Source organism: Conger conger, chromosome 3 (genome assembly GCF_963514075.1).
Source record: "Conger conger chromosome 3, fConCon1.1, whole genome shotgun sequence".
NCBI classification, from domain to species: domain Eukaryota; kingdom Metazoa; phylum Chordata; class Actinopteri; order Anguilliformes; family Congridae; genus Conger; species Conger conger.
The window spans coordinates 5,465,624-5,491,567 of record NC_083762.1 but is presented as its reverse complement, the minus strand read 5'-3'; the positions used below and the strand labels follow the sequence as shown (position 1 = coordinate 5,491,567).

The 25,944-nt window shown below is 47.1% G+C and overlaps 2 protein-coding genes across 2 annotated transcripts in view; both read left to right on the top strand.

The window, feature by feature from the left end:
- Positions 1-16,442, top strand: part of csf1ra (colony stimulating factor 1 receptor, a) — a 29,835-nt gene extending 13,393 nt beyond the window's left edge. The window contains exons 9-21 of the mRNA XM_061237123.1: positions 442-635; positions 2,601-2,692; positions 3,674-3,800; positions 4,660-4,764; positions 5,187-5,297; positions 5,481-5,643; positions 7,174-7,250; positions 7,996-8,105; positions 8,575-8,697; positions 9,722-9,833; positions 10,400-10,499; positions 12,473-12,578; positions 13,237-16,442. Of these exons, the coding sequence (XP_061093107.1) occupies positions 442-635; positions 2,601-2,692; positions 3,674-3,800; positions 4,660-4,764; positions 5,187-5,297; positions 5,481-5,643; positions 7,174-7,250; positions 7,996-8,105; positions 8,575-8,697; positions 9,722-9,833; positions 10,400-10,499; positions 12,473-12,578; positions 13,237-13,395 (1,579 nt within the window). The 3' untranslated portion in view covers positions 13,396-16,442. The remainder of the gene's footprint in view (positions 1-441; positions 636-2,600; positions 2,693-3,673; positions 3,801-4,659; positions 4,765-5,186; positions 5,298-5,480; positions 5,644-7,173; positions 7,251-7,995; positions 8,106-8,574; positions 8,698-9,721; positions 9,834-10,399; positions 10,500-12,472; positions 12,579-13,236) is intronic.
- Positions 16,443-22,240: 5,798 nt separating this feature from the next.
- The window catches only part of LOC133125303 (vascular endothelial growth factor C-like), a 9,011-nt gene continuing 5,307 nt past the window's right edge, over positions 22,241-25,944 (top strand). Inside the window, exon 1 of the mRNA XM_061237129.1 lies at positions 22,241-22,455. Within this exon, the coding sequence (XP_061093113.1) occupies positions 22,354-22,455 (102 nt within the window). The 5' untranslated portion in view covers positions 22,241-22,353. The remainder of the gene's footprint in view (positions 22,456-25,944) is intronic.

Here is a 25,944-nt window from a genome sequence, read left to right as displayed (position 1 = left end):
ACGTCAGCTAAATAACTGTAACTAACATCAACAGAATGTATATCTTTAGCTGACTCTAATAGTTTATAATTCATGTTGTTTATTAAGATAACAATGCGCAGCCTTTGCTAACATACATTACAACTACTAGAATTATAAAGTGACTTGCAGTTGATTAGAATAAGCAGGGGACAATCCGCCCTCGGGCAATGTGTGGTTAAGGGCCTTGCTCAAGGGCCCAAGCTGTGCCGATCTAAACTTGGCTACATTGGGGCTCGAACCAGCAACCTCCCGGGTCCCAGTCAGGTACCTCAGCCACAAGGCTACAGGCCGCCCCCACACACACACCTGAATGGGGACTCCAGACTGGTGATCTAAGACCAGCAGGAGACTCAGGTCTTGATGGCAGCGAGATTGTCCGTTCCTCTCCGACTTTCCCGTTTTTCCCGTTTTTCCCGGCAGCTGCAGCGAGAACGTTTCGGCGGTCCTGGAGCGCCTCCCGGCGGAGACGGTGGAGGTGCAGAGGGAGAGGTACGGTCCGGTGGGGGTGGAGAGCGTGCTGACCGTGGGACCGTCCAGCCACAGGATGACCGTGGAGTGCGTGGCCTCCAACCTGGCCGGCGTGGGATCAGACACCTTCGCTATGGAGGTCTCCCGTAAGGCTACGCCCTCCACCCCGCCCCCCTAACGCAGGACACAGCTTTTCACTTTCACCATGGAGGTCTCCTGTAAGGCTACGCCCTCCACCCCGCCCCCCTAACGCAGGACACAGCTTTTCACTTTCACCATGGAGGTCTCCCGTAAGGCTACGCCCTCCACCCCGCCCCCCTAACGCAGGACACAGCTTTTCACTTTCACCATGGAGGTCTCCCGTAAGGCTACGCCCTCCAGCCCGCCCCCCTAACGCAGGACACAGCTTTTCACTTTCACCATGGAGGTCTCCCGTAAGGTTACGCCCTCCACCCCGCCCCCCTAACGCAGGACACAGCTTTTCACTTTCACCATGGAGGTCTCCTGTAAGGCTACGCCCTCCACCCCGCCCCCCTAACGCAGGACACAGCTTTTCACTTTCACCATGGAGGTCTCCCGTAAGGCTACGCCCTCCAGCCCGCCCCCCTAACGCAGGACACAGCTTTTCACTTTCACCATGGAGGTCTCCCGTAAGGCTACGCCCTCCACCCCGCCCCCCTAACGCAGGACACAGCTTTTCACTTTAACCATGGAGGTCTCCCGTAAGGCTACGCCCTCCACCCCGCCCCCCTAACGCAGGACACAGCTTTTCACTTTCACCATGGAGGTCTCCTGTAAGGCTACGCCCTCCACCCCGCCCCCCTAACGCAGGACACAGCTTTTCACTTTCACCATGGAGGTCTCCCGTAAGGTTACGCCCTCCACCCCGCCCCCCTAACGCAGGACACAGCTTTTCACTTTCACCGTGGAGGTCTCCCGTAAGGCTACGCCCTCCACCCCGCCCCCCTAACGCAGGACACAGCTTTTCACTTTCACCATGGAGGTCTCCCGTAAGGCTACGCCCTCCACCCCGCCCCCCTAACGCAGGACACAGCTTTTCACTTTCACCATGGAGGTCTCCCGTAAGGCTACGCCCTCCACCCCGCCCCCCTAACGCAGGACACAGCTTTTCACTTTCACCATGGAGGTCTTCTGTAAGGCTACGCCCTCCACCACCTCCCTAACTGCCCCCCTAACGCAGGACACAGCTTTTACAGACAAGCTGTTAAAGACGAGCTGAAATCAAAATTCACTTTTCCCTCAATGTAGTCAATTCGTTGTAACCATACGAACACGTTTTATTCCCAAAATATATATAGTTATACATATATTATACATGATATATATAGTATTTTGACAAGAGAGCCCATAAGAACCATAGGCTCCGGCTCTGCTTCCTCCTCCTCATTCGACGTCAGTGAAATCGACTGCCTCTAAAAGATCTGTTTTAACTCATTTTTTTTAACAAATTCATAATTTCACAGAAGCTAGTGCTGCTCTAACGTCCGTTTCAGTTTGTCTTCAATACAGTGTGACAGTTTGTCGTCCTAAAGCCTGGAACATTTTTGCATTCAGAATTTTTGAGCCATCGATTTCTTTGGGAGATGCTTTTTCTCCTGTAGGGATTTCCTTTTTCTGCCAAAAAATAAGGTCTGTGTAAGATAGCACATGCTGGTGACTGGCTTTCAGATGATATGACAAACGTCAGACTCAGTTGAAACTGAGCCTTAGCATTTACGGTAGATCCCTTCCCCTTTAATTCAGTTAAATGCAAATCAATGCCCACAAAAACCTCATCGTTGGAGACCAAGACCTGATAACACCACAAAGCCAGCAATCCCACAGTGCACCTGTGGATACTGGTGCTCATAAATAAAGGTCACATCCCTTTTAAAACAGAGAATAACAAAAAGGTATGCAATTTCTAAACAGGAACCAAAAGACAGACATCCTTGATTTCCCGGTCTCTGTATTTTGAGTTCATGTTCAGTTTTTTTTTTTCCCTGATCGAGGTTCAGTGCACGATAATGCCTCCCAAATAAAAAAAACCGTACACTGTAGTTTAAGACAGTTTCGCTTACTTCCCTTTGCTTGTTTTTTTTCTTCTATAGATAAGCTGTTTACACCCACCCTGGTCGGCGCAGCTGCAATGGCTGCCCTCTTCCTGCTTCTTCTGTTGATCCTGCTCTACAAATACAAACAGGTGGGCATCAGCTTCATTCTCGCTCAGCTGCTGCAGTCAAAGGTGCGATAGGTCCTTTCGGACTTCTAACGGTGGAGAGAGATACAGCAGCAACAAACACCTTCAAACCACAACACTGCTTATCCCTCCCCCTTCTCTGTACTCGCGCTTATGCCGAAACGCCACTGGCTGTGGCAATTAGAACCAATTTTCAACCAATGAGCTTGAATTATTGTACAGTTCTAAAAATGTTTTGGTACAGAGTGTCGGGCCGTCAACTGTATATTTTGAAAACGGAATTTAAGGACTATAAACACAGGCAGAGGGTGAGTCAACATGTCAGTGAGCCTTTTTCAGTGATAGGAAGGGGTTTACAATGATCTTGTAACAATGTTTTAACACAAAACTCTTACCTATTGTACCTTTAACATCACATTACATTACATTGTAATGTAATGTAATGTCCATGTGTATCCATGTGTAATGTCGTCTCATCTTGGTTTTACTTGTTTTTGATAGTTGTTAACGGTTGTATGTCTACGTGTATTGTGTAGGAAAACTAGCTGGTCGTCATGGCGTCAGCTAATGGGGATCCTTATAATAAACAATAAGCAACATAATGATGAGGACAAGCCATTCAGCCCAGCAATGCTCACATTGTCCTCCCACTAAAGTACCTCTAATGCTTAGCTTAGCTTTTTAACTCCACAACATGATCTGGCAAGCTATTCCACACAGTGATCACTCTCTTCAAAGTTGAACCCTTTGACTTTTTTTTTTTTTGGAATGTTTCTTTTTTTCTAAGTCAGTGTTCTAGAACTCCTGGCTGATTTCAGGTGCGAGAGGGACTAGTTGGAGAGGAGATGGTGATTTTTGATACTTGAATACTTGTGTATTTGAGGGTTCTTTTGAATTGGTTAACTCAATGGTGTATCTTTCACAGACTTCTTAGCTGGAAAGATATGAAAAGCCTTACCATAGATGTTTGATGATTCTTTTCAGAAACCCAGATATGAAATCCGGTGGAAGATCATTGAAGCAAGCGATGGAAACAACTACACCTTTATTGACCCTTCCCAGCTTCCATACAATGAGAAATGGGAGTTCCCGAGAGACAAGCTGAAGCTAGGTGTGTCACTGTCCTCACATCATTTCTGTTTTGTGAAATGATAAATTAAAACCTATTGTCATATGAAGTCAAAAAGCCATGTTAAGAGTGGCAAAAATACTATCAAATGGTAAATGGACAGCATTGTATATATTAGTTATTTTGTCCAAAGCACTTTACTATTGTTGCCTCTCATTCACCCATTCACACTCACACACACACACACCAATGGTGATGGTAAATGGTAGGCATTTATATAGTGCCTTTATCCAAAGTGCTGTACAATTGATGCTTCTCATTCACCCATTCATACACACACACACACACCAACACTGACTGGCTGCCATGCAAGACATCAACCAGCTCGTCAGGAGCATTCGGGGGTTAGACACTTCGACACACTCAGGGTGGGGGACGACCGCTCGTACCTCCTGAGCTCCTGTTGCCCGTATGTGGATGTGGGACAATCAGGGCAGCCTGTAGCCTAGTGGCTAAGGTGCTTGACTAGGTCCTGGAAGATTCGTGGTTCAATCCCCAGTCTAGCCACAGTGCAGCTGTTGGGCTCTTGAGCAAGGCCCTTAACCTCACAGACAAATAACGGTAATGCCACTGTAATGTAGTAATCTGAGCTGCGTGATTGGATACGGTGGTTAAGGTAAATGACTGGGACACCCGAGGTCGGTGGTTCTAATCCCGGTGTAGCCACAATAAGATCCGCACAGCCGTTGGGCCCATGAGCAAAGGCCCCTTAACCCTGCATTGCTCCAGGGGAGGATTGTCTCCTGCTTAGTCTAATCAACTGTATGTCGCTCTGGATAAGAGCGTCTGCCAAATGCCATTGATGTAATGTAACGTAATCTTACGGATGCCGTCGCTCCAGGGAAGATTCTCGGTGCCGGTGCCTTCGGGAAGGTGGTGGAGGCCATGGCCTACGGTCTGGGAAAGGAGGACAACGTGATGCAGGTCGCCGTGAAGATGCTGAAGCGTGAGTTCCTCTCCGTGACGCAGTGGCAGCTTTGCAGCAAGCTTTGCGAGAAGACGGGTTCGGTGATATTCTAAATCTGAGATAGAACAGGGGTTTTCAACTTTTTTGCGATCGAGGAACACTCACCCAGGCTCATACGGGGGATACCCAGGAGGGTATCAACAAAGGTTTTACATTTTAAATACAGTACTTTCCAAAATCTAAACATAGTCATAGCATTTCAAGTCTGGTCAAGGGCTCCAAACAATACCTTCAAGGATGCTGTGTTGAAAACCCAGGAACCAGAATCAAAAAAATGTTTCATTTTAAATGTTTCATATTAACAATAATAATGTCATAGGAGTAGCAGAGTCAGTCAGCAGGAACTTAAGTGGAAGGAAGTGGATGTGGGTCTAAAGCAGTGAGCTCCTGGTTCTCCACAGCGAGTGCTCACCCGGAGGAGAAGGAGGCTCTGATCTCCGAGCTGAAGATCCTCAGCCACCTGGGACAGCACAAGAACATCGTCAACCTGCTGGGCGCCTGCACGCACGGAGGTAGGCTGGGCCAATCAGAGCGGCCGATTCGGTCACGTGACGCGCGAATAACCGCTCGCTCGCGGGACTGGCCCCGGCTTAGCCTAATCAACCGCAGTTTGCTTGTGATAAAAGCGTCAGTTAGGTAACGGTGGTGTGGTGTCCCTCTCACACGCCCTGTCTCCCGTTCCTGGTGGGGCTCAGGACCGGTGCTGGTGATCACGGAGTACTGCTGCCACGGCGACCTGCTGAACTTCCTGCGGTGCAAGGCCGAGACCTTCCTGAACTGCGTCATCCCCATGCCGGAGGTCCCCGAGGAGACCGGCGACTATAAGAACCTGTGCATCGACAAGAAGTACATCCGGAGGTACGGGAAGGGCCCCCCGCACTTCCTGCAGCGCAGGGCTAGACGCAGTGAACTCTCGCATAGCCCACCTCAATGAGACACGTGTTAGGACAGATGAAACCGGGTACAGGACGGCGAGGGCTGTGTGTGTGTGCCATGGCCTGTGTGTGTCTCATGATTACTAGAGTTGTGTTCGCTGGAGTGGGTTTATTGCTGGCTTTCATTGGGTCTATGGCTTTTGTTTGCCTATGGGTCATCGTTTTCACTGCCTACTTCGGGAAATTCCTGTATTTATCTCTCTAGACCTCGAGGGCGTGCCGGCCAGGTTCAGCAAGATAAATTACCTCCCGCATGTGGAATGCGGGGGTAATCATGGCCGACTGCAGTCAGCTGCTTGGACAGCTATTTAAGTCTCTTCCTGGCACTGCTCTGAGGTTTGGTGTTTCATTTTCACACGTGCACTGAGCCGGTATAGAGGTATAGAGGTATAGAGGTAGAGTGTTGTTGGAGGACTTGAAAAGCATTCAGTTTAGAAATTAGCTATAGTATAGGGACCAATATTGTTTCTTTTGGTTTGGTTGGTTCCCGTGGACCTTCCCTATTTTTGTTGCTTAGGTCCGCGCTTCTGTTTAGAGGAGGGAGTGGCAGAGTTTGGCGCTAAGGTTTAGCCCTTTCGAGACTGTCTGTCAGAAATCGTTTCGTTTTTCCTGACCGTTATAGTTCAGGTCAGATTTTCGGTTGGCGAATCGCCAGGGAATTTGGTTCCCTTTTTCAGTTAATTTCTCTCACAAAACTCGCCCACTTCGTTGGGGATTTCGTGCTAGTTTGCACTTTGCACCAGGGAGTCTCTCTCCCGTTTTCGGTCCTCGCTTATCTCAGTGGTTATCCAACTTATCGTTGGTAACTTTGTGATCCCTTCCCGGTCGCTCTTGGTCTCCCGCCCCTGCTCTCTCACACTATGTAAGCTGTTTATTGTTGTTTCTACATAAGTGTATATCATTATTTTGTGTTGTGTTGTAAAGAAACAGTAGCCCAAGTCCTTATCATTGTTGTATTCTTAGCACTTTCCTCTAGGGTTTCCTGGTTGTGATTTGCACTTTCTTGTACGTTGCTCCGGATAAGAGCATCATCTGCCATAGCATAATGCTATCTGTTTCATGCTCTCATGCTACCAAAACACATCTCACACCAGAAGAAAATACCCCAGCTAAAAACAAGGTCACTCCCTGATTAAACCTGGTTGACAACCAGTGTTGACACACTGTGAGTGTACCTGGCTCTATTCACAAGGCTATCAATCTCAAATCTAAATTCACATTATCATTAAAATATGTGGCAGTTTACTGTACTTATATTGCCATATGTATCTGCATACAAGTGGTCTGCAGTGTTAAGAGATGGAATCTCTCCAAGAATTTTTATTTTTCCAACATATTAGTCAGTCAATATGTCAGTGTCAGTGTCAGTGGTTTTCACCAACCGTGTTCCTCCCAAGTGCCTTTGCAGCATCGATTGTTAATTGGTCCCCCTCTCCTGGCTGTGTTTCCATAGCGACAGCGGGATCTCCAGCTCCTGCTCGGACAACTACCTGGATATGAAGCCAGGGACCGTTCCCGGGCCTGCCCAGGGTATGCATCGGCGCACTGCAAAAACCAAAAAATCTTACATCTTAAGTCTTATATTTAGACTTGAAATCATACCCTATTAATCGTATTACTTTTTTGCAAAATAAGACAGAAATATTGCCAATGAAGTGAGAGAGTTTGACTAAACCTAGTCAAGAGAAAATTTCACCTGTCAAGCAAACAGAAACTTAAAACACTAGGTTCTACTTTAGAGGAACCCCCCATTTTATTACGGTTATTTAACTAACTGTAATTTCTTCCAAAGTGACTTACAGTTGATTAGACTAAGCAGGGGCCAATCCCCCCCCTGGAGCAATGTGGGATTAGGGGCCTTACTGAAAGCTGTGTGGATCTTATCGTGGCTACACTGGGGCTTGAACCACCAACCTTCCGCCGGGTCTCAGTCATGTACCTTAGCCACTAGGCTACAGGCTGCCCCAGTCATGTACCTTAGCCACTAGGCTACAGGCTGCCCCAGTCATGTGCCTTAGCCACTAGGCTACAGGCTGCCCCAGTCATGTACCTTAGCCACTAGGCTACAGGCTGCCCCAGTCATGTACCTTAGCCACTAGGCTACAGGCTGCCCCAGTCATGTACCTTAGCCACTAGGCTACAGGCTGCCCCAGTCATGTACCTTAGCCACTAGGCTACAGGCTGCCCCAGTCATGTACCTTAGCCGCTAGGCTACAGTCCCCCCCCCCGTTGGTTCCCATGACCGCCTGAGCCCCTCCCTCTCTGGCTCCCGCAGGTCCGGCCGGCGAGGACGACGGAGTGGACACCTGGCCTCTGGACATGGACGACCTGCTGAGGTTCTCCCTGCAGGTCTCTCAGGGGCTGGACTTCCTGGCTGCCAGAAACGTGAGTGAGCGGAGCGTGCGCATCACTTCCTGTGGCGCAGGAAGTGTCACAGATTCAGCGAGGCTCAAAGGAATTCGTTCATGGAGGGTTCTTCTTTTTGCTCAGTGAATCTGCTCACAATTTGCTGCATCCCCTCTAGCCTGTATTACGGACTTGGAGGGATGCAATATATACATTCTGTTAAGTAAAATACTCATTTGAAAAGACTAATTTAATTAAACCTGGTTAATTAGACGAACAGGCTAAAATGCCAACAAGCTCATTGCTTGGCTTTTTCCTTACCAGCTGGGTTTGGAGAAAGTTTTGATGGTAGAATTTGTTTAGAGGAGAGACTACGGCGTTTATTTTCAGGTTTTTCCAGTCTTCCCCCTCTGTTGGGCCTGTGATTGACAGCTCTCCGTCTCTTGGGCCTGTGTTTGACAGCTCGCCGTCTCTTAGGCCTGTGATTGACAGCTGTCCGTCTCTGTAGTGCATCCACAGAGACGTGGCGGCGAGGAATGTCCTGCTGACGGACGGCCGCGTGGCGAAGATCTGTGACTTCGGCCTGGCGCGAGACATCATGAACGACTCCAACTACGTGGTGAAAGGGAACGTGAGTGACACAGACGAAGGTGGCACTGCCTCAAATGGAAGACAGCTGCCTTACAATGCAGCTTCATTTACATTATTTAAATTATTTTTCACACGTGTTCTTCATAGACATGGCTCACGGACATGAACAAGAAATACATCCTTCTTAGGTGCCTTATTTCAGTGAACACGCCTTATTTCAGTGAACACACCTTATTTCAGTGAACTTCTTACTTCCATTAAAACAATGGCGGCTGAAAACATGAAAGTGACAGTCGTATTGGCAGCGGAGAAGTTCATTGTGTGAGTGCAAATACACAGCAAATATACAACTTGCTAGTAATAGTATAAGTTTTCTGCGACGACATCCAGCCTTAAAAATGAATTGCCTTTTGAGGTTCCTATTGGAGTGAGCTCTCTTTGTAGGAAATGAAGGAGACACAGCCTATATGGGGGGGGTCTGGGGGTTCAGAACCACAGCAGACTTCCTGTTTCTCTGGCGCGGGGGCCAGATAACCTTTCACCTCCATGAGGCGTTGTTTACTGGAACAGACTCTCTGTGGTCGCCCTGAGAAACATGACACATGCAGACTCATCCGCCTTGTGAGCCCGCGTCACCTCTTCACATGTGCGTGTGTGTGTGTGTGTGCGTGTGTGTGTGTGTGTGTGCGTGTGTGTGTGTCTGCGTGTGTGTGTGCGTGTGTGTGTGCGTGTGTGTGTGTGTGTGTGTGTGTGTGAGTGTGTGTGTGTGTGCGTGTGTGTGTGTGTGTGTGCGTGTGTGTGTGTGTGTGTGTGCGTGTGTCTGCGTGTGTGTGTGTGTGTGTGCGTGTGTGTGTGTGCGTGTGTGTGTGTGTGTGCGTGTGTGTGTGTCTGCGTGTGTGTGTGTGTGTGTGTGTGTGTGTGTGCGTGTGTGCGTGTGTGTGTGTGTGTGCGTGTGTGTGTGTGTGTGTGTATGTGTGTGTCAGTGTGTCAGTGTGAGAGTGTGTGTATGTGTGTGTGTGTCAGTGTATGTGTTGACTCCCTGGACTCTCACCTGCTCCTCTCAGGCCCGGCTCCCAGTGAAGTGGATGGCCCCGGAGAGCATCTTCGACTGCGTGTACACGGTGCAGAGTGACGTGTGGTCCTACGGGATCCTGCTGTGGGAGATCTTCTCTCTGGGTGAGACGAGGGTCCTCAACCTTACAGTGGGAACGCAATACATATATATACATATATATATATAGATGCACCTGTTCTGACACAAGAAGCCCCAATTTAACCTACGTTTCAGCCATCTCTGCTGTTCACTTCAGTGGTCCCCTTAAACATGATTCAGTAGTAACGGTCAGTACTAACACAGAACTACTGAAAATAAAATAAAATCAAAGTGAATTAGTAATAGGATGGCATGTTTGCAGATGTTAGCTGGCAAGTAAGTGTTTGTCTACAACAGGGATTTTCAAATTGTGGCCCTTGAGGGCAGAGAACTGCTGGTTTTCCTCCCTCCCTTTACCTGGGAGTCAGGCTAATCGGTACAGCCTGGCCAATCGGGAGCACTAATTACCCAGATTTGATGATCCACCTCATGTGAAAAGTTGTATACTTTTGCATCCATTTCCTGTAGTCACTTCACCAAAACGTTTAAGTATAGTTCGCCCCTTACGGTCGTACTTTGATTTTGCAAGTGTAGTCATCCCAAAAATATTCAAAGGTCAAAGGTCAAGGGTCACCATTGCTTTTTCCAGGTAAGAGCCCTTACCCGAGCATCCTGGTGGACACCAAGTTTTACAAGATGATCAAGTGCGGCTACCAGATGTCCAGGCCCAACTTTGCCCCGCCTGAGATGTGAGTGAGCCCTCTGTGAATCTGTGCTGTCTGGCTTTCTGTTCTGAGAGACAGAGAGAGAGGAGAGAGAGGGAGAGAGAGAGAGAGAGAGAGGTGTAGAGGGGAGAGAGAGATGAGAGGGGAGCGGGGGAGCGGGAGAGAGAGGAGGGAGAGCCTGTCATAACCAGAGGGACAGTGAGTGACCACAATAAAGATAACCGTGTACATACTTTTCGATTTCTTATTGTTATGGTTGTTCTTATTGTTATTACTACTGTTATATATTCTTATATGTACCATAATAATTAGTATTTTCATATTATTGTATTAATATTATTCATATGTAAGCTTTGGCAATAAGCACATTTGTATTCCATGCCAATAAAGCTATTTGAATTTGAGAGAGAGGAGAGAGTGAGAGAGTGAGATAGAGAGAGAGAGAGAGAGAGCGAAAGAGGGAACGAGAGGGGAGAGAGAGAGAAATTTGGGGGGAGAGAGGGAAGGAAAGAGGGTGGGAGAAAGAAAGAGAGAAGGAGAAAATTTTTATTTTTGTAATTTTTTCTTGTTGACATGGTTCCCTTACCTCATTCAACAATCTTCGCCAATACAAATGTACAGTATTGTCAAATACATATTGAATCAAATCGACTTAACAGGAATAAAGAGAGAGGGGAAGATAGAGGTAGAAAAGACAAGGAGAGGGGAAAGAGGAAGAGAGAGACGGAGGGAAGCTGGGGGTTTTTGTGCAGTCCGAGAAGTTCCATGCAGATTTGGTCTAGCTCTGAGCGTACTCCTGAAATAGGTTTTGAAGGCCGGTGAGATGAGGAAGAGGCTGTCCTCTGTTCCTCTTTGTGTCCGTGGTGGCTGCCTGTTAGCCGCGTGTCTGGAGAACCGGGCTGCTCTGCCTGTTAGCTGCGTGTCTGCAGAATGACCAGGGCTGCTCTGCCTGTTAGCTGCGTGTCTGCAGAATCACCAGGGCTGCTCTGCCTGTTAGCTGCGTGTCTGCAGAATCACCAGGGCTGCTCTGCCTGTTAGCTGCGTGTCTGCAGAATCACCAGGGCTGCTCTGCCTGTTAGCTGCGTGTCTGCAGAACCGGGCTGCTCTGCCTGTTAGCTGCGTGTCTGCAGAACCGGGCTGCTCTGCCTGTTAGCCGCGTGTCTGCAGAACCGGACTGCTCTGCCTGTTAGCCGCGTGTCTGCAGAACAGGGCTGCTCTGCCTGTTAGCCGCGTGTCTGCAGAACCGGGCTGCTCTGCCTGTTAGCTGCATGTCTGCAGAATCACCAGGGCTGTTCTGCCTGTTGGCTGCATGTTTGCAGAATCACCAGGGCTGTTCTGCCGGTTAGCCGCGTGTCTGCAGAACCGGGCTGCTCTGCCTGTTAGCCGCGTGTCTGCAGAACCGGGCTGTTCTGCCTGTTAGCTGCGTGTCTGCAGAACCGGGCTGTTCTGCCTGTTAGCCGTGTGTCTGCAGAACCGGGCTGCTCTGCCTGTTAGCTGCATGTCTGCAGAATCACCAGGGCTGCTCTGCCTGTTAGCCGCGTGTCTGCAGAATCACCAGGGCTGTTCTGCCTGTTAGCCGCGTGTCTGCAGAACTGGGCTGCTCTGCCTGTTAGCCGCGTGTCTGCAGAACCGGACTGCTCTGCCTGTTAGCCGCGTGTCTGCAGAACCGGGCTGCTCTGCCTGTTAGCTGCATGTTTGCAGAATCACCAGGGCTGTTCTGCCTGTTAGCTGCGTGTCTGCAGAACGGGGCTGTTCTGCCTGTTAGCCGTGTGTCTGCAGAACCGGGCTGCTCTGCCTGTTAGCTGCATGTCTGCAGAATCACCAGGGCTGTTCTGCCTGTTAGCTGTGTCTGCACACACTGTAGTATAATGTAACGTAAATGTAACATAACATAATGTAATGTAGCTTAACGTAACGTAACATAACTTGAGAAATGTAATGTAACGCAACATAATGTAATGTAACCTGACGTAATGCAATGTCTGGTACTTCCCCAGGTACTCCATCATGAAGCTGTGCTGGAGCTTGGAGCCCACAGACAGGCCGACCTTCAGCAAGATCAGCCAGCTCATCCAGAGGCTACTGGGGGACGAGCCAGAGCAGGTGGGCTTTGGGGGGGATGTGTCTGGGCAGTCTGGTGTGAGATTACAGTACAGTTATTTAGCTGATTACACTATCGTACAGTTGATTACACTATCAATCCGCCCCTAGAGCAATGCAATGCAATGCAAACAATGCTCAAGGGCCCGACAGCTGCACAGATCTTATCGTGGCTACACCGGGCCTTGAACCAACAACCTTCTCGGGTCCCAGTCATGTACATTAGCTATGGGGGGGGAACAGTATGATGTGAGATGGACAACCTGATGTCCTTTCCAAATTATACACTCTCAGAAATCTCCAAAAAGAAATGTCTCCAAAAGGACACCTCTGGTTCCATGGAAGAACCTTATGTGGTACACAGGTTCTTTTATGGGCAAAATTAAAGGGAGTTTTCACAAAAAGTTTTGTACAAAAGTAAAAAGGTGGGACTTTCCACTAGGGAGATGAAGAACATAAAGGGAAATGTATATAAGTCCACAATAGAATATCCAGTCACCCCTACGGCAAATTTACCTGACAGTACAGTCCCAGCAGGTTCCTTGATTTTGTGTGCAATGTGACAAGAGAGAGCTCATCCTTAGCATTCAGGCTACCTGAAGGCTACATTTTCACTAATCACTTCACATTTTCCTCGCTACTTCCTGGTTCCCTCCGACAGAAGGTCTATGAGAACGTGGACGCAGACCAGCTGGAGGGCCCCCCGGAACCCTGCGACGCCACACAATGCTGCGAGGGGTCATGTGACCAGACCCAGTCATGTGACCAGGACGAGGAGGAGCAACCGCTGATGAACGCCAACAATTACCAGCTCTGCTGAGGTGTTACAACCCACCCCCTCCTGCTCCCAAACGCCCACCGGCCAACCTTTGCCTCCGACTGCCTTAGGTCACTTCCTCTTTGCCCTTTTCAAAAAATATTCACACGGTTATTGAGCTGTGGCAAGAGATGCCTGTGTCTTCCCTGCTGGGAACAAAACTGCTCAAACTAGGTTTTGAAACAGCTGGCAGCTGGTTGACCAGTTCACACCAGCTCCCAGCTTGACATGGTTGGACCAGCTCAAGCTATGTTTTGAAATGGCTTTTAGCTGGATGACTAGCTACCAGCTCAGACAAGCTACCAGCACTAGCTGGTTGACCAGCTCATACCCAGCTAGACCAGCTTTATGACCAGCTTGGCCATGCTGAATTTTTAAGCTGGTCAAGATGGCATAGCTGGATTTTACGGCAGGGTTCCCTCTGAATCTTGAAACAAATCTCCGCTGAATTTTTTGCACACAGAGAAGTGCTGAGGTGTAGTGGTGCATCTAATGCCTGACAGGTCTCAGTTTAAACGTCTTTTGACTTTAAGAGCCGTGTCATTGACTTCAGACAAGGCGGTGCATGGCTGACTGAACTCAGGTCGGCGACAGAGGTCTTTGTTGACGTTGTGACCGCCAAAGTCAGATAGAATGCATCCGCACAAAACCTCACACACGTTTATGGCCAGCCCAGATCTGTCACTTTATGCTGATTTTAGGGTCATCGTCTCCCAGAGAAATCCACGACCATGGTACTTACATCGTGTACATTCACGTCAACCAAAACTACGTGGGTTAGCAGATATGGTTTTTCCCGAAAGTTTAGGATCAGCATATTCGTTTGGATTGAGGGAAATGAAAGTCCGCTTTTAACTATGTTTTTGTGACGATAACACGTACCGTTTACACGGAACAGAGATACGCGGTTCTCTTCGTGCATCACTGACCATGCAGTGCACACATGCCAGACATATTTCCAGCAAAGACCGGTGGTGAAACTGCGTTCTTGCAAGACTGCGTGTTCAATGGGGCCTTTCCACAGTTTCAGAAAGCAGAGATTGCCTAAGTGCCCACAAAATTTCATATTCATCGATGGAAAGTCCTAATTCAACTGGTAAAAACAAAGCTCACTGTTTATGAGATATTACAAATATAGTTCTGCAGGTGCAAAACCAATTTTTCTCTTTAAATAAAACACGGCTGGGTTTGAAATATGCTAAAATGTGCTTGTTACCAGGATCTTGACTTTGCTTGTAAACACCAGCTCCTTTTCTGTCTAAAGAGCACACCAGGAGGTCTTATCCTCCTGAGGCATAGCAGGAAGAAATGTTTTAACTTTTGTGACATTTTTGTGTCTGGGATGACTTTGATGGCAAAACAAATTTGCAGTGAAAATATTTTGAAAAAATATTATTTTCGTTTTATTGAATGTTCCTTCTGGGGCGGGTTTCAGTATTGTAGAATATAAGGCTCTTGAGATTAAGGGGACAAAATGGAATTCCCATGTTTTAGGATATGAAAATAACCCAATGGTTAATTCCTATGGCCCGATTTACTGAGTCGTTTAGCGTGCGCAAAACCTTTGAGCACATACGGAACAATATGGCCAATGATTGGTCATGTTATTTGTGTTGCACCAATCAGTGGTTTCGTTATTAGATTTTCTCAGTAAATCAGGCCCTTAGTGCCTCTGACCGGGGACGTAATGTTCTGTAGACCCACGCTAACGGTGCTCGCTTAGCACAAACGTCAACCTCCTGTATTACTTAAATCAGTCGACAATACTCATAGTAACTCAAAACAACTCACAGCCCAACAGTTTTCAATAAGCTAAAATATCAACAGCCGCAGCACGAACACAACTCGATACAAACTCAAGATCTTGTGAATTAGCGTCATAGAAAAAAAGCTTACATTTAATTAACTTGGTCTCATCTCACTTCATTACATATATACTACACAATGTTTAATACAGCATTAATGTTAATGTTTTTTTGTCTGAATATTATGTAAAAATGCTGTTTACTTTTCTCCTATGTAGCATTCAGCATATACTGCCTGTGACATTTGTATAGAGTTAAAATATTAATATAACTGTCCAAGATTACCCTTATGACTGTTCTTGGTATTGGACCACCCTGGGTGTATAGGCAATGCCATGAGCAAGTTACCAATGAAGTGTTTTTCTAAAATTATTTTTGTATTGTTCAAAAATATAAATTTGTATTGCTTACTGTGATAAAATATGAATAACAACGGAAGATTTCACAATTCAGGAAATGGCTTGTCAATGATGCAAAAAAAAAAACTGGCTAAGGAAATTCAAAAATACTTTGTATGCCAGCGCTGGATACAATGACAGTCACCAGTGCAATAACTAAATTGCTATTTGTTTTTAACAAGTCTATGAATGAAAAAGGTGAATATTTTGCTAAAATCTAACTGAATCAGAATCGAGCCATCTCTTTCCAAACTTTGAGTACTTTAGTTTATGGACAAAACACTGAAGGCTAAAGGCCACAAAACCAAAGTAGGTGGAGCTATCAAGTGCTATGGAACGCTGATATGAGCCAAACGCTTTGATCTCAGCAGCAGATCAATTTGATTGGCTGTCAAAGTGGTCTGTATAATGCATGCATTGGTGGATATCTTGATTAAGAAAACCTACTGTAATTTTATAATTAGTCACATTGGCTCCTCCTTTCAATCGATTATCGCAAAAATTCTTGATACGATTCTTGTTTTGACCAGATAGAAATTAATAAAGATTATGTCTGCACAATTGATAAAAGCAAAAAGAAAAGAAAACATGGAAATCATAAGATCACAACATCAAAACACCTAAGACAGGATCGACATTCTGGTAAGGGTAGTCATTTTTAAAAAGTCAACTGCTCTTTTTTTTGTTTTTGTACTTGACTAATGCATTCACAATATTTCCACAAATATATGAAATACTAACATTATCAGGGCATTTCACTAATGCAATTTATGTGAAGCTGAGCAGAATGTTGAACAAGCCTGTTGTAATTCTGTACTCATTATCTAATAAACAGTTCAAACTTCGAGCCTTCTGGCACTCTTCTTTCTGTTTCAGTATCTTCTGTTCCTACTTTATAGGCATTTAGCAGACATTATTTGATGAGTCCAGAGCTGACAGCTACCAAGCAAAAACGGACACAAGCCTTTTCAATCCTGCAATAACCTAATCTGAGCACTGGAGGGCAGCGCAGGATTGTATCTTGTGAATTTTAGCGTTCCCTCAAACAAAGTGCATTATTACATTACATTACATTAATGGCATTTGGCAGACGCTCTTATCCAGAACTACGTACAACAAAGTACATACCCATAACCAGGGATAAGTACGCTGAAAGACCTTAGAGGGAAGTACAATTTCAACTGCTACCTGCACAACAAAGAGATTTGATTATTTATTTTATTTTAAAAAATTTTAAACAAACAAACAATGCAGAAGTGTGAACAAACCCCTTAACTAGCCAAACACTGCTTACCTAGCCAAACTAAAAATACTGATAGAAGTAAATCACAGAAAGACAACAATTAAGGTTCACAGGGAGGTAGGGAGGGACAGGGAGAGATGCTGCTTGAAGAGGTGCGTCTTCAGTTTGCGCTTGAAGGTGGGAAGAGATTCTACAGTTCTGACCTCAACGGGGAGTTCGTTCCACCACCGTGGAGCCAGAACAGACAGTAGTCGTGAGCATGAGGTGGAAGTTCGGAGAGGGGGAGGTGCCAAGCGGCCTGTGGAGGCTGAACGAAGAGGTCTGGCAGGGGTGTAGGGTCTGATGATTTTTTGTAGATAAGCTGGGGAAGACCCCTTAACTGCTTGGGAGGCAGCGCCAATGTTTTGAATTTGATGCGAGCCATGACAGGCAGCCAGTGGAGGGAAGTAAGCAGGGGGGTGACGTGTGAGTATTTGGGAAGGTTGAAGACCAGACGAGCTGCTGCATTCTGGATGAGTTGGAGGGGTCTGATGGCAGACGCTGAGAGGCCAGCCAAGAGGGAATTGCAGTAGTCCAGGCGGGACAGAACCATCGCTTGGACCAGGAGCTGGGTCGAGTAGGGGGTGAGAAAAACTGCATTTTATGGCTAAGTAGCACACAATATGCAGGGCCCTGATGACACACTGGAGGCCATGTGTGAAGGTAAATTTCACACATAAGAGTAGCTTGTGAATTCTTGATGCCAAATTAATTCAGTTTTATATCTGCACTACTGGTTTGCTCAAGTTTTGGCATAATGTGTGTGTAATAAATGGGACCATATGGAAATCTAAGCATCGAATGTTAAGTGGTAAATACACTCAGAGCACTTTATTATGTATGTATTTATTGATTGTTATGTTGATTGTACTCTTCAAGGGTTCTGATTATCTGTATGTGTACACTAGGACTTGTACTGTCCTCTCAGGTCCTCTTCGCACTTATACTTGTGTTTGATTTGCACTTCGTTGTACGTCGCTCTGGATAAGAGTGTCTGCTAAATGCCATGTAATGTAATGTAATATAATGTATTTATTAGACATATTTTTTTTTATTATTATTGGTCTTCTGCTTTTATGCATTTAGTTGCTGCCGCATGATTGGCTGATTAAATATTTGCATTAACAAGCGGGTGTACAGGTCAACCTAATAAAGTGCTCACTGAGAGTACATTAAATAAATAAGGTTGCTTAAAAACAAACACAAGACAAAAATAAACCGTGCTTACTCGCCCCGGTCCTGCCAGTTCCGAGTTTGGCCGGCTCTGGAGGGAGCGGTATAACTGGGCCGCTGCTCCGAGGGTGGGGGAGGGACTCGACGGGAAAGATCTGCATACAAGCGCCCCTGATCGACTCGATGGTCTGTGGTTAGAGACAACAGGGCTTGAAGAAGCCGTGTCATTTTCATTCCGGCCGCCGGGGGGCAGGGTTGTGACGGCAATTGGCCACCAAATTGTGAGATAAATGGGAAAAGATCCGGGAAAAAAAACTGAAGATAAATAAACCTTACGATAATAGAAGTGTGTTGGCTGGCTGGCTGACTGGCGGCTGGTTCTTCGCCATCTCATACACCGCGAAGAGCAGGACTACGAAAAACAGGAAAAGGAGAAACATCATATTTGGACGTGGCCCACAGAAGTAATAGAGGAAAGTTGGACTTTCGCCAAGCACACACTTCGAAGCGTCATCAACAGCTGCTCGAAAAAAGTGTTTTCCCTGAGCTAATATTTTTGAGGTAAAGTTGAAACATTTATAAAAATCTGAAAGCACCGGGGTTAATCTGCAGGTATTGGCCTGGGCTGTGTAGAGGCTGAGAGGTGTGGGTACTGGAAGAATAATACCACAAGCTCCTGGTCCAGAGAGGGGCAGTGGGTTACCATTCCATTACCCTCCCTGCCCTGTCTGACTACAGCAGAAAATCCAAACGGAGGTCTGCTCATTTAAAAAAAAAGAAATATTTATTCAGCACTTTTCTTGCAGGTGTGAAAAGTGCTTAGTAGACCTTTTTTTTTTTTAAATAAAGTGAAAAGAGAAGTTAAAATAAATTTGTAGTAAAGTGGTAACAATAGGGAAGTACAGCTTGGTTCTCCACTTAACACATTTTTCCATGAGTATTTTTATCCAAAGCGACTTACAGTTGATTAGACTAAGCAGGAGCAGACCCCTGGGGCATTGTGTGGTTAAGGGTCTTCCTCAAAGGTCCAACAGCCATGCACCTTTTCCACAACGCTACATGTTGCCACCAGCTGTTCCTTACAGTAAGTGTGTATAAAATGTTTTTCTGCCAGAGTAACTGATAAACAGTAATATATTAGTACCAAAACATGCAACTTTAACACACATTAAAATGATTGCTGGTTGGTGGCTTGTGTCTCAGCCTAGAGCTTGTGACATATGTGAGATTGTGTGTGCATGTGCGCATGCATGTATGTATGCATATGTGGTATCCGTGTGAGTGTATGTGTGTGTGTGTGTGTGTGTGTGTGTGTGCATGCATGAGTGCGTGCGTGTGTGGTATCCGTGTGCGTGTACCTGTGAGTGTGTATATGTGTGTGTGCATGAATGTATGTATGTATGCGTGTGTGGTATCTGTGTGTGTACTTGTGAGTGTGTGTGGTATCCATGTCCCTGTACTTGTGAGTGTTTGTGAGTGTGTGTGTGTGTGTTTTATCCATGTGCGTGTACTTGTGAGTGTGTGTGTTCTCATCTCTCTTCACCTTTGGAGAGTGCATTTCCTGTACCACCCCAGTGCATGCTGGAACCTGTTCCTCTCCATAGCCCATCTGTCACGCGTGGGGGCCCACCGTTAAATCACCGTGCGGTTTATGGTTTATGGTTTATGGAGACGCTTCCGGCAGACGGAACCTCCTCGACGCAGACAAGCTCTCAAGTATACGCCTCTCAATCTCACCTCACAGCTAGTACTGCACTGTACTGTACACGCCCACACAATCCACCAAGATAACAGTCTTCTCAAGAGCCATCAATTTGTACAGCCAGTGAGCACAAATTATTTCATAAAAGAGCAGTGCTGTGGCATTGTGGGGGGTAAAAAGAAGTAAATTGGTAAAGTTGTGAAGTTTTGATCTAATTTTGCTTGTTTGCTTTCATGCAAAAACTGCTAATTAACTGACACACAGCAGATTATGCACTTAAATAGGTGCATATCAGCTTAAAAACCGGTCTGTCCTAAGCTTTGGATTTCACGCTAGCTGTTATAAGCAGGGACTATTCCTCAGAACACGAATGGACAATTCTGTCTGCAACAAACGTGTCTCATTGGGACCTTAGATACCCATCTGAATGCATAATTAATTCGCTCATTACCATTAGATTACACAAAAGGAAACAATCACAAACATTTACCTTTCGATTCATTATAGCGTTACAAAGCATGTCGGACTCCTGTTTCCCCCCACACAATGTTTTGGTCGTCCTTTAGACTTAATTTAATTTAGCGGAGTGTGATCAACAATTACAGAAGAGCTTATTACATCAAATTAATTAAGGGCAAGAGAAGATGTCCTTACGGCGGGTGATGCCTGGGGCGGAATGTTTTTTCGTGAAGAGCGTTTCCACGGCTGGAAGAGGCCCAAGAAAAGCAGACAGAGCGCCCAGCTCCAGGGCTATAAAAACAGCACTCTACCCTACCTGGAATTAGGCTCATTACCCCTCTGGCTGCTGGTACTCACCACCGCAGAATGCGCCCATTAGATCAGGGGCGTCTGGCTCCAGTCCATGCAGGGCTGCAGCTTCCGCGGGTCTTTCGGGATCGGCTTTAAATCAGCAGCCGATTCCCGCGGATTCACAGCAGAGGCTGTGGCCCTCCGGGACTGGACCCTGGACCCTGACACGCGTGTCCTCAGACAAGCAGAATGATGATCTGGGGCTGGACGCCCGTGTGAGAAAGAGCTGCGATCGCCCTGGGAGTGCTGAAGACGCACCTCTTCAAGCTGCACCTCTCCCCATCCCTCCCTACCCCCCTGGAAACATTAATTGTTGTCGTTACCTGTGTTTTTTTGCTTGTATTAGGATGATAACTTAACTAGTTTCGTTTGGCTAGGTAAGCAGTTTACTTTTGCATGTTGCGGTATTACTATAATAAAATGTAAAAAAATCCGATGATCAAATAGGCACTGGTCCTTACCTTTGTTGTGCAGGTAGCAGTCGAAATTGTACTTCCCTCTAGGGTCTTCCAGCGCACTTATCCCTGGTTATGGGTATGCACTTTGTTGTACGTCGCTCTGGATAAGAGCGTCTGCCAAATGCCATTAATGTAATGTAATGTAATGAGTGATGCTAAGCTCCCAGAACGTGTCGGCTATTGGGGCACTAGGCCACGGACTTTCACACGCCACAGTGTGCAGTTTAACCCTTTGAGGTGTCAGGTTTTTGTAATGTCTTTGTTCTAGAACAAAAGTCAGTGTTCTGGAACGCAACTGCCAGTAGGGATTGTTACAGCACACCAGCATTGGAATGGCCAGTTAAGACAATTCTAATGGCGTGTTACTACCAGCATTGGCTGTTACGTCAGCATTAGAATGTTCAGTTAAGAAAATTCTAATCAGTTATTACTATCCGCTTATTTGTGATCTCACACCTTAAAGGGTTAAATTAAGCCTTACAGAGACTGGAGTAGGGGACTCGTTTTTCTCCCCTGGTGAGTTTGATTTTGGAGGGACCCCCGCCCTTATCGACCACCCAGGGGGGGGGGCGGTGAGACGGGGGGCAGGTGGCAGGTGAGATAAGAGCAGCTCCCACAGGAACGGAGAGGCCTCAGCATGTTTCCCAGAGGAAGAGGGAGATCTTTAAAAAGGAGATTAAACGGTCTCTCCCACACCATTCCTTAGGGTAGTGTGCACAGACACACACACACACACACACACACACTGTACAGTACAGAGAAAAGCCCCTCCCAGTACAAACCCTCATGTTTCTAAAAGACAGGCCAAATGAGAGAGAGAGGGAGAGGTAGAGAGAGGGAGGGAGAGAGACAGAGAGAGGTGGAGAGGGAGGGAGAAAACTAGAGGTGGGAAACAACAGAATGAAGGGAAGGATTGTTTTAAACAGAAGAGAGAAGGACAGAGAAAAGGAGAGAAAGAGACAGACATAGAGAGATAAACAGAGTGAGAGAGAGAATTTGAGTTGTCCTCACTGTCAAACACACCTTTGCAGGCTGTGAAGAATATTCCTCCACTCCAGACACTGATGGAGCCCACCTGGAGCTGAAGCCCAGCTGTAGAAGAAAAGCGCTGTTTTTGGTCCTGGGTGGAGGCTCGTGGGCTGGGGGTGAGGAAAAGTGAGGGAGGGGGGGGTGGCACAGGGGAACATGAATTTGCCATACGGGACGTCCTGATCAGAGGGGACGCAGAGGAACCCTTTGGTGAGACGGCTGCTATGCTCCAAACCCCCGACCCAAACCCGACGTCCCAGACAGCCCCGGGTCTCCTCTGATCTCTCCGGCGATCCCCCACACCATGAGGACCCTGCCGGTGACCGTGTGGGTCCTCTGGGTCTGGAACCTCTCCCACGGGAGCGCCCGGGGGCGGGAGAGCCAGGAGCGCACGGCGAACGCACGGGTGAGTGACACATCGCTCAGATTCATTACATTACATTACATCACATTACAATACACTACATTACATTACATTGCATTACATCACATTACAATACACTACATTACATTACATTACATTACAGGCATTTTAGCAGACGCTCTTATCCAGAGCGACGTACAATAAAGCACACACACACACAGTACATTACAGGCATTTAGCAGACATACAACGTAGTGCAGATCGAACAGAGGGACAAGTGCGATGAGGACCCTAGAGGACAGCACGGTTCCCAGTCCTAGCGCGACCAAACAGATACAATCGGATCCCGTGAAGAAGACGTGAACTTACGAACTGGCATACCGCGGTTGGCAGCTAGAATACCCCGAGTACAACAATACAATATATGAGTGCCATTACACTCTGCGGCAAAGATTCCTCGCCACGTCACTCTTCGCGTTACGGATGTCGCTGTGAGGATGCTGGCTGCGTCTCAGCGTGCACAGGAGCGCGGTCAGGACACGGGAGAGCGGACAGGACAGGACACGGGAGAGCGGACAGGACACGGGAGCGCGGACAGGACACGGGAGAGCGGACAGGACACGGGAGAGCGGACAGGACAGGACACGGGAGAGCGGACAGGACACGGGAGAGCGGAGAGGACACGGGAGAGCGGACAGGACAGGACACGGGAGAGCGGACAGGACAGGACACGGGAGAGTGGACAGGACACGGGAGAGTGGACAGGACACGGGAGAGCGGACAGGACACGGGAGAGCGGACAGGACAGGACACGGGAGAGCGGACAGGACACGGGAGAGCGGACAGGACACGGGAGAGCGGACAGGACACGGGAGAGCGGACAGGACAGGACACGGGAGAGCGGACAGGACAGGACACGGGAGCGCGGACAGGACAGGACACGGGAGAGCGGACAGGACACGGGAGCGAGGACAGGACACGGGAGAGCGGACAGGACAGGACACGGGAGCGCGGACAGGACAGGACACGGGAGAGCGGACAGGACACGGGAGCGAGGACAGGACACGGGAGAGCGGACAGGACAGGACACGGGAGCGCGGACAGGACAGGACACGGGAGAGCAGACAGGACACGGGAGCACGGCGGTCGTGTCCTGACACGCACCACCTCCCGGCATAGCCTCGTCTTTAGTCTAATTACAGGGGCTGCCATTCTTTAGCCTTTATTTATTTCTCCTCATCCTTTTTTCACAAAGTGAAATGACTAAAGGATAAGACACACACAGGGCCCCAGGGAGCAGAAGGCACAGTCTAGGCGTCTAGAGGTGTGGAGATCACGGCTGAGAGACGTTTTCACGTAACCGGACCAGGCTAGCCCCAATAGAGAGTGGGTTTCACACAGATATAACCTGGCTACATCCTACTCTGTCTAGAAAACTTTACTTTTCAACCAAATGTAGCAAAGTTTTACATTACATTACATTACATTACATTATTGGCATTTGGCAGGCGCTCTTATCCAGAGCGACGTACAGTTGATTAGACTGGAGCAATGCAGGGTTAAGGGCCTTGCTCAAGGGCCCAACGGCTGTGCTATACCAGGATTAGAACCACCAACCGTGTGTATCCCAGTCATTTACCTTAACCACTACACTACAGGCCGCCCCTGTCTGGCTTTTCACACATTTTATACCCCTTGAAATGTTTACTGGGAGAGGAAGAAAATAGAAGCATGTTTCAAATTGGGAAAATGACTAAAGACATGAAAGAGTCCTGTCAATGCTGGAGGAGAACCTGTCATGTGTCACGCTTTCTGAATGAGGAATGGTGATAGGTTCAGAACCCATCCGCGGGTGGGCTTGGGTTCCCGACCCAGAAACCCAGTGTGGACACAGGACTTTAGAGTTTATAACTTGGCATTATGGAGAGTAGGCAGAGGGTAGTGAGTTCAGGACCCCATCGCACGTTTTTGTGGGGAGAGGAGGCCTAGAACCATCCGTAGGTTGGGTGAGGAAAGGGGTTGAGCTCTGAACATCGTCAACATGTAGAGAGAGAGAGAGGGAGGGGAACGGACAGTGAGATGGTAACTCCAAATGCCATTTATCCTTTAGGCCTTTAAGGTGTGAGGTCACAAATATGTCAGTAGAATGTTCTTAACTGATGATTCTAATGCTGATGTAACAATCCTTACTGGTGTTCTAGAACTGGTACTGGTGACTTGTGGTGAAAAAAAACATTCCAAAAAACCTGCTCTTCAAAGGGTTAAGCAATGAATTTATACTTTACTGCTTTTGTAGATTTTCAGTTGTATGGGTTCAGGAGCCGTGTACAGTAATTTAAAAGCAGATAAATTAATTTACATCATGCTTCTTCTCTACATTCGTGTAGGTTAGGGGAAAAAAAGGTGTTATTTTCTCTTCTTTTGCACTCGATGAGCACACTGTTCAGTCGCAGCTGTGAGAAAACGAGGGTCAGGGGGCAACAGAAGGGTGGTAACCAACAACCCGCTGTTATTATGACCTCATGTTGCGTGAGCGATGACATCATGTCACCCAAGCGTCACAAGACCTATAGCCCAGGCTGTTAAAAGTGCAATAAATACCTAATAAAGTGCTCACTGGGTGTATTTTGACATTTATTTCACTCCAGTTTGGAATCACCTGTTGTGACTCAAGTTAGTGCAGTACCTCACTCACCCGCGCACAAGGAGCTCTGTAGCGGAAATGTGTAGACACCCCTGAACACACTGTCCTGAATTCACTCTCCTGAAAACACTCCCCAGGATGAACAAAAGGCTGTCACTGAGTTTTGGACTTGGATATCCACAAGTCATAAAAATATAATCAGAGAAAAATGCATATAAGCTTTAAAAAAAGTTCAGACATTTCAATGTGAAAAGTTATGTTTTTCCCTAGAAACCCTTGTTGAATTTGACAGCTCTTAAATACGTTTGCACATTCATTTCCAGTGGTGGAAAACATGTTGCCTATTAACGGAGACCCATAATTTTCACACTGCCTGAAGTGGATTTGGAGAACTAGAGGAGAACTAAATTAATAGGCGCTTTTTTTTTCCCCCTTTTTTTTTCTCACATTTTAAAGTACATCCTGCGTGTACCCTGAATAAGTCATAGGTTTTAACACTTTTGTCTGGTCTGGTGAAGTTGATGGTGCCTTTTATTTAAAAAATAATTATATTTCAAATGACAAGCCAAGTTGCGCTGTATGGCCCGTCGCCATCCAAGCTTTTTTAAATGTTTTTTTATGTTTATGTAAACACTGCCATCATCCAAGTCTCTGGGGTGTGTTGCCACGGTTATAAGGCTTTATTCAAGAGCAGTGCAAACGGGGGGGGGGAAAGAATTGGGACTTAGAGGGATAACGGTAATCCCGCGAAACCCGGCCAGCCCAGAGTCACACTGCCGCTGACGGGACGGGGCCCAAATGTGTCTCAGCGCAGCGGAATCTGAGCTCGTTTCAGAGCCCAGCCTAAAAGCAGGGCGTGGGGCCCATTGTGTGCGGTCAGGGAGATC